This window comes from Papaver somniferum, unplaced genomic scaffold (genome assembly GCF_003573695.1).
Source record: "Papaver somniferum cultivar HN1 unplaced genomic scaffold, ASM357369v1 unplaced-scaffold_10, whole genome shotgun sequence".
Classification (NCBI taxonomy): domain Eukaryota; kingdom Viridiplantae; phylum Streptophyta; class Magnoliopsida; order Ranunculales; family Papaveraceae; genus Papaver; species Papaver somniferum.
In genome coordinates this window covers 10,419,214-10,430,852 of record NW_020618825.1, presented here as the reverse complement: position 1 = coordinate 10,430,852, position 11,639 = coordinate 10,419,214, and the positions used below count along the sequence as shown (strand labels likewise).

General features: G+C 36.2%; 1 protein-coding gene across 1 annotated transcript; it reads right to left on the bottom strand.

The window, feature by feature from the left end:
- Nucleotides 1–6,529: 6,529 nt before the first annotated feature.
- Nucleotides 6,530–8,736, bottom strand: LOC113326323. Its single transcript, XM_026574073.1, has 2 exons — nucleotides 6,702–8,736; nucleotides 6,530–6,594 (listed from the first exon to the last, which is right to left on the bottom strand). The coding sequence occupies exons 1-2, from the start codon at nucleotides 8,734–8,736 to the stop codon at nucleotides 6,530–6,532; spliced, it is 2,100 nt and encodes a 699-aa protein (XP_026429858.1).
- Nucleotides 8,737–11,639: the final 2,903 nt, after the last annotated feature.

Below are 11,639 nucleotides of genomic sequence, written 5' to 3'. Positions count from 1 at the left end.
CGAAATATATCAGACTTAAATATCACGGGTTAAAAGATTACTACAGTTAGACCTAAGTTTCTCGTTCGGATGAACTGCAGGCGAAATATATCAGACTTAAACATCACGGGTTAAAAGATTACTACAGTTAGACCTAAGTTTCTCGTTCGGATGAACTGCAGGCGAAATATATCAAACTTAAACATCACGAGTTAAAAGATTACTACAGTTAGACCTAAGTTTGTCGTTCAGATGAACATATCAGACTTAAACATCAAAGGTTAAAAGATTACTACAGTTATACTTGAGTTTCTCGTTCGGATGAACTGAAGACGAAGTATATTAGACTTAAACATCACGGGTTAAAAGATTACTACAGTTAGACTTGAGTTTCTCGTTCGGATGAACTGAAGACGGCTGGAATTAGACTTGAACATCGCGGGTTAAAAGATTACTACAGTTAGGACTAAGTTTCTCGTTCGGATGAACTGGAGACGAAATATATCAGACTTAAACATCACAGGTTAAAAGATTACTACAGTTAGACCTAAGTTTCTCGTTCGGATGAACTGCAGACGAAATATATCAGACTTAAATATCACGGGTTAAAAGATTACTACAGTTAGACCTAAGTTTCTCGTTCGGATGAACTGCAGGTGAAATATATCAGACTTAAACATCACGAGTTAAAAGATTACTACAGTTAGACCTAAGTTTCTCGTTTAGATGAACATATCAGACTTAAACATCAAAGGTTAAAAGATTACTACAGTTATACTTGAGTTTCTCGTTCGGATGAACTGAAGACGAAGTATATTATACTTAAACATCACGGGTTAAAAGATTACTACAGTTAGACTTGAGTTTCTCGTTCGGATGAACTGAAGACGGCTGGAATTAGACTTGAACATCGCGGGTTAAAAGATTACTGCAGTTAGGCCTAAGTTTCTCGTTCGGATGAACTGGAGATGAAATATATCAGACTTAAACATCACGGGTTAAAAGGTTACTACAGTTAGACCTAAGTTTCTCGTTCGGATGAACTGAAGACGAAGTATATTAGACTTAAACATCACGGGTTAAAAGATTACTACAGTTAGACTTGAGTTTCTCGTTCGGATGAACTGAAGACGAAGTATATTATACTTGAACATCACGGGTTAAAAGATTACTACAGTTAGACCTAAGTTTCTCGTTCGGATGAACATATCAGACTTAAACATCAAAGGTTAAACCTAGTCATCCCATTCGTTGCCAAAGAAAGTCAGTGTAATTTAGGCATGAGATGGTTAGAGATGTCTTAGCGAATATATGTTAATTATAAAGCTGGTGCGACTGCGAATCATGCGTAATTTTTTAAGAAATTATTATTATTATTTTTTTAATCTTATAATAATAATATATATATTTTTAAATCTTATTATAATAATTATTATTATTTTGTTTGCTTTAAATTATGCTTCTTTAATAATAATAATAATAATAATTTTTAAAGGAAGATTGCACTTTGGGAATTTTACGAAAATTGATTTTTTAAGAAAATTATGTATATATATATATTTTTCCAAAATTAAAAAAAAAATATATAAAGTAAGAAAATTGTGCTAAAACGTTTTTAGCCACATGATTTAGTTGACTATGATTTAACCTACATCTAAAACAAAATCGAAGAAATCCTATTTTTTTCACCATTGTTTTCTTCCCTTCCTTCTTCATTCCCGCTCCATTCTCCCTCCCGATCCTGTCAATGTCACTGAAAGGATTTCAAAATCTTTTGAATCCTGTGATTTCAGTTTCCCACCAATTATTCCCCCCAATTTTCCATCAAAATCTCTATATAATAGGTGTTGAATCTCCTGCTCAAACCACACCATCTCAGCTTCTCCTGTTGTTGCAGATCTCACTTATAAATCATCCATTGTATTTTTCTTTCACTCCTAAAGGTGTTCATACAGATTAGTTAAAAGGTATTCAAACGATTAGGTTTCTTTTCTTTTTTAGATTTTGCTATTACAAATTTTAGGGATTACAAGTATTGGGGCAATCTTGACTGAGTTCAAATCTGCCTTCAATTTTTGTTTATACAATATTTTCAAGTATTGGGTTTGTTTTTATTTCTTGTTAGGTTTTGCTGTTTATTCAGACTTCAATTTTTGTTTTGGTATAATAATCATAAACAACACAGGACATACTGAGAAAGTAGAACTGATATCATTGTTTTCTCATTGTTTGTTGCAGATGAACAATGCAGCTGATCTTGTACCTAATCCTGCTGCTGATCCTCAAGATGGCCATGAAGATGATCATGAACCTGTTGCTGCAGGTGGGTTGAGATTAATGGTGACTATTGATGGTGCTGGGAGGGCTTATGGTGAAAACTGTGAAAAGTTTCCTACTCTTGTTGGGAAGCTTGTACGAACGCACATCCCTGTTAACATTGAAGATTGGAGATTAGTTCCCCAGTTTTTCAAAGATGAAATATGGAACGGTTTGATGGTAAATTTTCATGGTCTTTGATCTATTCAAGCTATAGTGTTATAGCTTAATCATGTTTCTGATCTTTTCTTACTGTTTATTTCAGCTGAAGTTTACATTTGGCGCGCCATCAAGTCTTGTCCGCCCCAAAGTTGAAAATACTTACTCTCAAAAATTTAGGACATTCAAATACAAGTTGAGACAGAAGCTCAAAGGAAAAGATACCACTGAAGATTTATTAGCTGCAATTCCGAGAGGCTACCACCTTCCGTTTTGGCAACAATTCATTGATAATGAACGTAAACCCGAATCTTCAGCCAAACGAGCCAAGTACAAGGAAAATTGTGAGAAGAAAGTAATCAGACACACTCTTGGAAGGCTTTCATATGCCCAAAAAAGTTTCAACCTTGTAAGTATTGTATTCAATAACCGTTCTTCGCAAATTGAATCAAGTTGGTGTTCTGTCATGGAAACTTAAAATGTTTTTTTTTTTCCCAAATTTATGCCTACAGCAACTGAAAGATGGAGTCATTATTGATGGGCGCCCTGAAATTTGGATGGAAGGCCACAAAGGAAAAAATGGAGTAGTACATCCTAGCGCGGTTGAAAAATTTGTGAGTATATATGTGTGTTAAGTGGTTTTACTGATACTATTTATACTCTTAGGTGGTGTTTGTAATATTTTTCTTGTAATGTTTGCAGGAACAAGTGAAGAATGCCCATGAAAATAGAAAGAATCTCGCCAAAGATGGTGACTTATCTGGGATGGACTTTGACAATGATGCAATTACTGATGTGTTTGGACCGGATAAAGGAAAAGGTTATTTCCGTGCCTTCTCTTCTCATCTGACAAAGAGCCATGCCGCAACGTCAACACTTGCAATGACAGTGAATGCTAGTAAAGCAAGCTCAAGTGAAGGATCAAAGGAGGACAGTAGGTTGGTCGACAAGATTAATAAGCTATCAAAGGTGAGTTTTATTGTATATTCTCAGATCTCAATTAGTAGTTGTTTGATTTATTTCACTACCCTGGTTAATGATGGTCCATTGGTGATGCACATGATTTTCATGAGTATGTGTTAAGTCAGCAGACCAACAAAGTACTATATGTTGATGCTTCTAGTCCCACCACTGTTTGCTCTACTTCAAGTGTTGTTGATGCTATGGGTAATCAAGAGACTACCGATGGAAAGACTCAATATGTGAACCTACTCAACAAAAAGAAGAAGGTAGCTGCTAAGGGTTACATTATGCAGGGACTGGAGGGAAGAATGTTTCATGGAGAACCCCTTGCAGCAGACGAGAGGAGAGTGCAGATTGAAACCATCTTGGATGAGACTTGTGTTGTATATGATGCACAGCAGGGGGATGATTACATGACTTTGAAGGACTTTTTAGGTATATCTGGATGGTTAGTATGGCCTTTAAAACGGCTGGAATTTGTGGATGAATGAACATGTTGTGGGTGATGGTATCTTTTTGAGCAGTTTAAGTTACATGCGTAACGATGTGGAGCAAATCACTTTTGGTTTTAGTTCTTGGTTGTTTTGAGAACTTAGTGCAGCTTTCGTTACATGTGTAACTTTTTGGAGCAAGTTAATTTTTGGTATAGTTTTTTGTTTTGTGAACTTAGTGCTGATGTGCAGCTTCTTTTTTATTAGTAAGTTCTAAAAATACTTGTATTCCTCTTATAATTACTAAGAAATATAATGTCTTTTTGTTTCTCAAACTGTTCTTCATGTCCTATTACCATCTAATCTTTGTTATGCTCTTATCATATCATTGATTTTCTTTCATTTCCTTTTTTATGTCTATCATTTCAGAGGTTGTATTAAAGAGAAAATGAGTCAAGCCAAGGCCAGGCTTACAAGAGTTACAAGTATTGATGAGACTGCAGTAAACTTCACAACCAAAGACTGCAGAAAAAAGACTCCAAAACAACCCAAAAGTGAAAACAAAACATTGCCTACGAATTACAGACCAAGTAGGGATGGTGCAAAAGATTTGCAGACCTCAATACACTTGACAAACAAAGGCAAAAAGACATTTCCAAAACTGCAAGATACTACAGAGAATACACAAAGTTCAAAACTCATACATAGATTAGGCACTTGATAACTCCTCCTGCAGAACACCAAAACTGCAGACAACAAAAAGCTAATTTTTTTTTATAGAAGTTTATGTAGTTTCTGTACATAGACAAGGCATTTCACATACACCAAACAAAGTCTAATAAAAACTCATACATTTAAGCTCCTAAATTCATCAAAGGACGATTAAAGTATATTACAACGACTGCAAATTTTGAAAATTAGTCAAAGGACGTAACAAAGGGCGTAAATTAGGTTCATCTAACAATAGTTGTTGAAAACTGCCAACTTCGGGTTTCTCCAAATTATCAATTCCCCGCATCATCTTCTAGGGTGAATGGATAACAACCCACCAATCATAATTTTTTGAATCTTTGGAGTAGAACACTCCACTTGCCTCTTCAGCGATAATTGCAGGCTCGTCCCTCATATTATCGGAATCCCTCATTCTCTTCAGATTCACCAAAACCAAATCCGAGTCCGGACAAATTTTGCTTCCACTTCCAGCTTTCACCCAGTCACAGTAAAACACAACTTCAGTAAATTGACCATAGTCCAACTCTAAAATTTGATTAACAACCCCATACCACTTGGTCAATACAGTTTTGGGATTTTTATCGCCTTTCTTGCTCCTAAATGTGGTGTTTGCTGTCATGCAAACACCACTGTCTTGACAACCAACTATTTCTTTATGATACATGGGAGAGAAAACAAACCCATTCACACGGTACATAACAAACTCTTTCGCATCAACAGGACCTCTTACATATCGCCACAACAATGTATCCGTTTTATTTTCTCTTAACAACTATGCAACCAAAAAGAGACACAAGTAGTAAATGTTTCATCAGTTCACCATAATAAACTAGCTAAATAGACTAGCTAAATAGAAAGTTGTATGCAAAAAAAGTTAGTAGAACTGATGCTTTTAGCTAAATAGAAAGCTGTATGCAAGTCTAAACCAAAAGCTGTATAGTTTCATCAGTTCAAAGCTAACCATCAGTCCAAGCCTAACCATCAGTTCATCAGCACAAGTATATTACTTTTCTAATTACGTTCATTTTATCATAATAAACTAGCTAAATAGAAAGTTGTATCCAAAGAGAGCGCGGTAGCAAAAACAGATCAAACACGTATATTCAGGATTCATGATAGTTCCATGTACCCATTAGTCAGTTTTTATGCATCCCAGCCAAAAAAATGTATATTTTCAGGTCGAAGATGTAATTCAGTACCTTTTCATACAACCACTCGATGAACTCTGTTTGTTTTTCAACTTCGTCGTCCGGAACCTCCTTTCCAGCATCTCGTGAAATCAACAAAAGGTTTTCACAATAGTAGCTACATAAAGCAAAATCAGATTTGTAAGATAAGCAAAATCATCATTGCTTATGAATGAGTTAAAATTAACCATGTGTATAATTGAAAGACTAAAGATATTTATACGAAAATACCTATAATAATCAGCAAGACCATCTGGATTACATCGAAAAAGCACCCACCTCCGTATCTGTATAAATTGCATGGAAGAGAGCATTACTGTCGTTCCTTTTTTACCCATAGGACCTACATCACTTTACTCTGACTCTTCTCCGAGAAAGGCCTCCCAACTGGCTTGGTGATTGCCATCGCGTGGCTTTGACTTGTACTCCATGGCATACGTGACTGCTTCATTTACGAGGTTGTTCTCCTTAATAGACCCTTCAATGTATCTTTTGTTATTGGGAATGTTTTTGAACTCCTTCATTGCCCTGTATCAGTTTGTACATTGCAATTTCATTACAAAATATAGGCCGAATCCAGAAAAATAACATCTTATAAGCAAAACATAAACCCACCTTTCAAAGGGGTACATCCACCGATATCTAACGGGTCCACAGACCAATGCTTCATCAGCCAAATGAACCATGAGGTGAACACTTATATCGAAAAATAAAGCTGGAAAATACTTTTCCAACACACACATTGCCTCGGCAACCATGAATTTAGCCTCTTGCAGTCCACTTTTGCTTAGGACTTTGGAGCAAAGCAATCTGAAATACAAACTGACCTGGTGAAGTGCGCGACGCAGTTCAGGGTGCTTTGGAAAAGCATGCTGAAGACAAACAGGTAGCAAATACTCCATAATGATGTGATAGTCATGGGATTTGAAGTTACTGAAACTTGAATTCTTTGTATTAACATTGTTGCTCAGATTCGACGCAAAACCAGAAGGGAATTTGAGGTCTTTAAGAATCTTGCAAAATGATTCCTTCTCAGCTTTGCTTAAGACAAATATTGGTTTTCCAGAAACTGCACTCCCAGGTTTACTGGTAGTCCACTTTCCACAATGCAATCCAAGCTTATTCAATTCATCCCTTGCATTCCACGATTTCATAGACTTATTACCAATATCAAAGATCGTCTCAAGTATATGCTCCATTACATTCTTCTCAGTGTGCATTACATCTACACAATGACGGAAATACAGGATACGATAGGTCTTCAGTTCCCAAAAGATGGACTCCTTATAGAATGCACCGGTAAGTTCTTCGTCAACACCATCGCCATAAGGATCAACATCGACATCGGGATCATATCTCTTTCTTTTCAGCGCCTTCCTTCTTACTACCAATTTACCAGGTTTGTAAGTCACATTTGCTAGTTTCTCCAACGACTTCTTTCCTGACAGTCGCTTTGGAGCATTTTTAGTTTCATTAGTTTCTAATCCCAAGTTCTCTCCCTTCCTTAAAGGATGATTACCCCTGAGGTATATCCGATAATTAGGGTAAACATTCTTTCTTGTGTATAACAGATACGCACTTCGAGTCTTGTCTGCACAATGTACACATGCGAAATAGCCGTGCGTGGTACATCCAGACATATTACCTTGTGCTGGCAAGTCATGAATACCAAACATTAAAGTAGCCCTCAGCTGAAACGATTCTTCTTTGTGTGTATCAAAAGCTGATATCCCATTCTCAAAAAGATCTTTCAGCTCGTCTACTAGCACACGGAGACATACATCAATATCTTTCCCCGGTGCCTTAGGCCTAGGAATCAACATCATCATGATTTGGAACTCAGGTTTCATGCATAAGGAAGGAGGAAGATTGTACACAACCACTATCACAGGCCAACAACTATAATTCAGAGACTGCATACCATGAGGATTAAATCCATCAGTTGCAATTCCAAGCCAAACATTTCTGCCCTCATTTGCGAACTCAGGAAACTTCTTCTTCACTAAATCCCATTGAGATGAATCAACCGGATGACGCATATAATCTGTAGAAACTTCTGCTCGATCGTGCCATGTCATTGCACGTGCTATCCAAGGTACCGTATATAATCTCTTGAGCCTTGGCCCAAGGGGAAAATATCTCAATACCTTGGAAGGCTCGTTCGATGAAAGCTCTTCCCCAAATTTATCAACCTTAACCTTATATCTTGGTGCGAGGCATTCCGGGCAGCTTGTCAAATCTTCATTCTCTTTGTAATACAAAATACAATGATTCTCACACATATGAATCGACTTTTCTTTCATCCCCAGATCTTTGAGCATCGACTTCATCGCTGTGTATTTTACTGGCAAATTGTTTCCTTTCGGCAACCAACCCTTTATCACACCCAACAAACTATTTACACAGTTAGCTAAAATCTTATATGTTTTCTTCACATTGTGCAGCTCCACAATTGCAGCTAGGATGCTAGTATTACAACCAGGATACAACTTGTCTTCAGACAACTGTTTGTACCTGTAATATCGCTTCCCCAAATCTGGTTCATGAACAAATTCTTCAGTTTCAACTTCTTCATTACCACTAACACCATCACCCCGATCAAAAACTCCATAAGCAGCATCGACAAAGGAACCCAAATCTTCTATTACACCTTCTCTAGCTTGCTCATCATTCATTTCAGTTGGTATAAAATTACCACTTGGACGTCTTATCGTACTATCACCCTCTTTTTCTCCCTGAAAGAACCAAACAACATAACTCCTATCAATACCCTTCTCAGAAAGATGTTTCCTCACTTCCCACATTTCCAAACGTTTCCCATTTTGACACTTAGAGCATGGGCAAGAACATGTTGTGTCCGAATTACCATATGTAGCTGCATAATTCATAAAAAATTTAACCCCATCTCTATATGTTTTGCTAAATATGTCTGGTTCATTCATCCAAGATTTATTCACAACAGCCGACATTCTAAAAATATGTCTTAAATCTCAAGCTTTTAAATAACTTCCTTCTTTCAATGAACAGGTCATGTATTCTTCAGTTTCATATAGCCTGACAAATTCAAAAAATATCGAAAGTTAATTTCCATGTTTCTAATTTAGTAATACTAAAAAGGGAAACAACCAACTCTGATTATGGTTTGGATCATAACTCTCCAAGATGAATCAAACCCATGTCTCAAGCGATTGTTTGGCATTTTCTATACTTACTGAAAGTTCAAAACAAACAACTTTGGGATCAAACACTAAACCTACTGATATTAATGAAAATTAAAGGAAACAACTTTGGATTTTGTAACACAGTTCATCAAACACTTAACCTACTAAAAATTATACATCATCTTAGATTGAGTACGGGGATTCATATGAGCTTCCAACTAGGATAATGGAATACAAATACTAGATACGGTAGGATTAGGGATTACAAACAATGATTACTCTTTCACCCAATTTCATATAACAAAACAAATTATCAATTCATTCCTAAGAAATTTGGAACTCATAATCACTTACCTTGCCGAAGAAATGGAAGAATCAACGAAATTTATCTTCACCAGAATCAAATCTCAGCCATCTTCTTCATCTTCATCGTTCACAATTTAGGTTAAATCAATCGACATGAATACCAGAATATATAACCTAGCTAAAATTGATCGGGTTTAGATTAAAATTCAGATGTTTTTTTGGTGAACGACTAACTTTCAGAAAATTTTACCCTCTCAGAGGGTTTCAATGGCGGCACGAACGAAGAACAAAGGAGGAATAGTTCTCTTATTTTGTATTTGTCTGGACAAAATTCGATACAAAAGGGATTACATTTGTTCAAGTCAACTTTCTGCTAAGTCATGGACTGTTGACTTAGTCTTGATGCCTTTTTTCTAATATTAAGAAAATGAAAAAAAAAATGATTTGTAAAAATTAAATACAACTGTTAGTTTGTGAAAATGTTGGGAAAATTGTGACAAGAAAATTTCTAAGAGTGATAAATTTGGGGCTGTTTTAAATATGTTGAAAATTTTGGGTGGAATCATCATTTCTGATTATAATTGTTATTGTTTAGATAATTATCAACAAATATTATTGTGACTAAAAAAAGTCCCAAGTATTATCACGAATACAAAATTTAATAACAGTTATAACTGTTGCAGGACTTATCACAGGTGTATCTGTGACTAAAAAATAAACTGTGACAGGTTGCACTGTTACAAAATCCTGGTTTTGGTGTAGTGTAACATGGAGTTGCTGCAACTGAATTTCATAGAAATTGGCTTGCAGTGTTAATGTTGACGATAACATACTTATCATGTGCATATGTGAACTTTCCTGGTTCACTGCTCGCGTTTACAGTGCCTTGTGAACTTGGTTTGAAGTTATAATAACTTTTTCTTTTTTTTTTCGAAGAAAAAGATTATATTAAAAGAAAAGAGAATATAAAATAATCACTCACCCATTCATGAATGCTTCTCAATTACTCTAAATGAAACTAGGGGTAAAAACTTTAAAGTATCTCAATCGAAAGACGAAAGTTAGTGTGAAGTTATAACTTGTTAGTGGGACTTGACTAAATAATACATCATAAACAAAGGTGAACGGATTGGCCTAAGGGTTGGGTTTTGTCGTTATACATGGTATGAAAGGGGTTACGAGGACTTGCAGACAAACTTATAACTGGACCAAAATGTAAATAAAATAGGCTCCGAAATTTCGCATTGATCTGGAAGCCAACACTGATTTTTTTTCTTTTCAGCCTGCCATTGCAACTGTTTTTGGCTTTATTAAAGATATCTTGCCCATACGATTTTAGGCTTCAGAAGTATTTGTTTTACTTTTTTTTCCATTAAATTCGAGGTTAATTCGCATCCGGTCCGTATCACCCGTTGATCTGTGGATGTCAAATCTGTGGGCGATTGGCCGGATTCGCTTGGATTTTTCAAATCCGCAATTTTGACGGATTGGATGCGGGTAACTCCTAATCTACAACCGTCCACCCGTTACATACCCCTAATCATAGGGAACAAACCATGCATTTTTTTAGAAATAAAATGGTAATATCCATTTCTTTGTTATTCAATTTCGAATCAAAACAAGATTCATATCATCTGCAACTAAACAGACGCCCCAATTCACAGTATGCCAAAATCTAAGAACAAAAACACCCTAAAAAACCCAATCCAAATAATACTGAAATCCACCAATTATAAAAATGAATTGAATTTTAAATCAAATCTACAGAAATTCATATTTTTTTTTGTTTAGGTTGTTCTAAAATGCAGATTCAAACAAACCCTTTTTATAAGCTTTTCGATTCCTATATGAATCCTGAAATCAGTATCAATAATATCACGACATGATAAAAAAATAAGTGTACGTGTAAATAATTCACAGGGCTAGGTGGCAATATCCTAAGCTAAATTGCACCAGGAAACAAAGGAAAAGAAGCACCGAATAACTCGAGCATGCACGAAGAAAGAGAAATCACGTGGGCCAAGTGTGACAACCACCTAGCTGTCGGATGTGACAAGTCTTCAATCATCTGACAAGACTGACAGAAGATCAGAAGGTGCTCGGTCAAGCAAAGGAAGCGAGTCAAAACAAAGGGACGAGAAAGGAGAGGGAGACATAGGACCAAATAACATCAAGGGATCAGCCTCGGGTATAACGCCATCAGGAACCTGAACCACATCGACCCACCAACAAGTCGGAGGAGCATCAAGGTATGCCCGAGGAGGAACAACAAGATAGATACACCATGACTTACATTGTAACTTCGTTGTATCCCAGTCTTATCCTATAAATATAAGGGCTTGAAGAGAGTAAAGGGCAGGTGGTAAGTGAGAGAAAGTTCACACTTAGAGAGAAAAGAAGTCATT

Coding starts and splice junctions, on each gene's coding strand:
- LOC113326323 (XM_026574073.1), bottom strand. CDS start 8,736: ATGTCGGCTGTTGTGAATAAATCTTGGATGAATGAACCAGACATATTT. Junction 6,595..6,701: donor TACAAAGAATTCAAGTTTCA/GTAACTTCAAAT, acceptor GCACTTCACCAG/GTCAGTTTGTATTTCAGATT.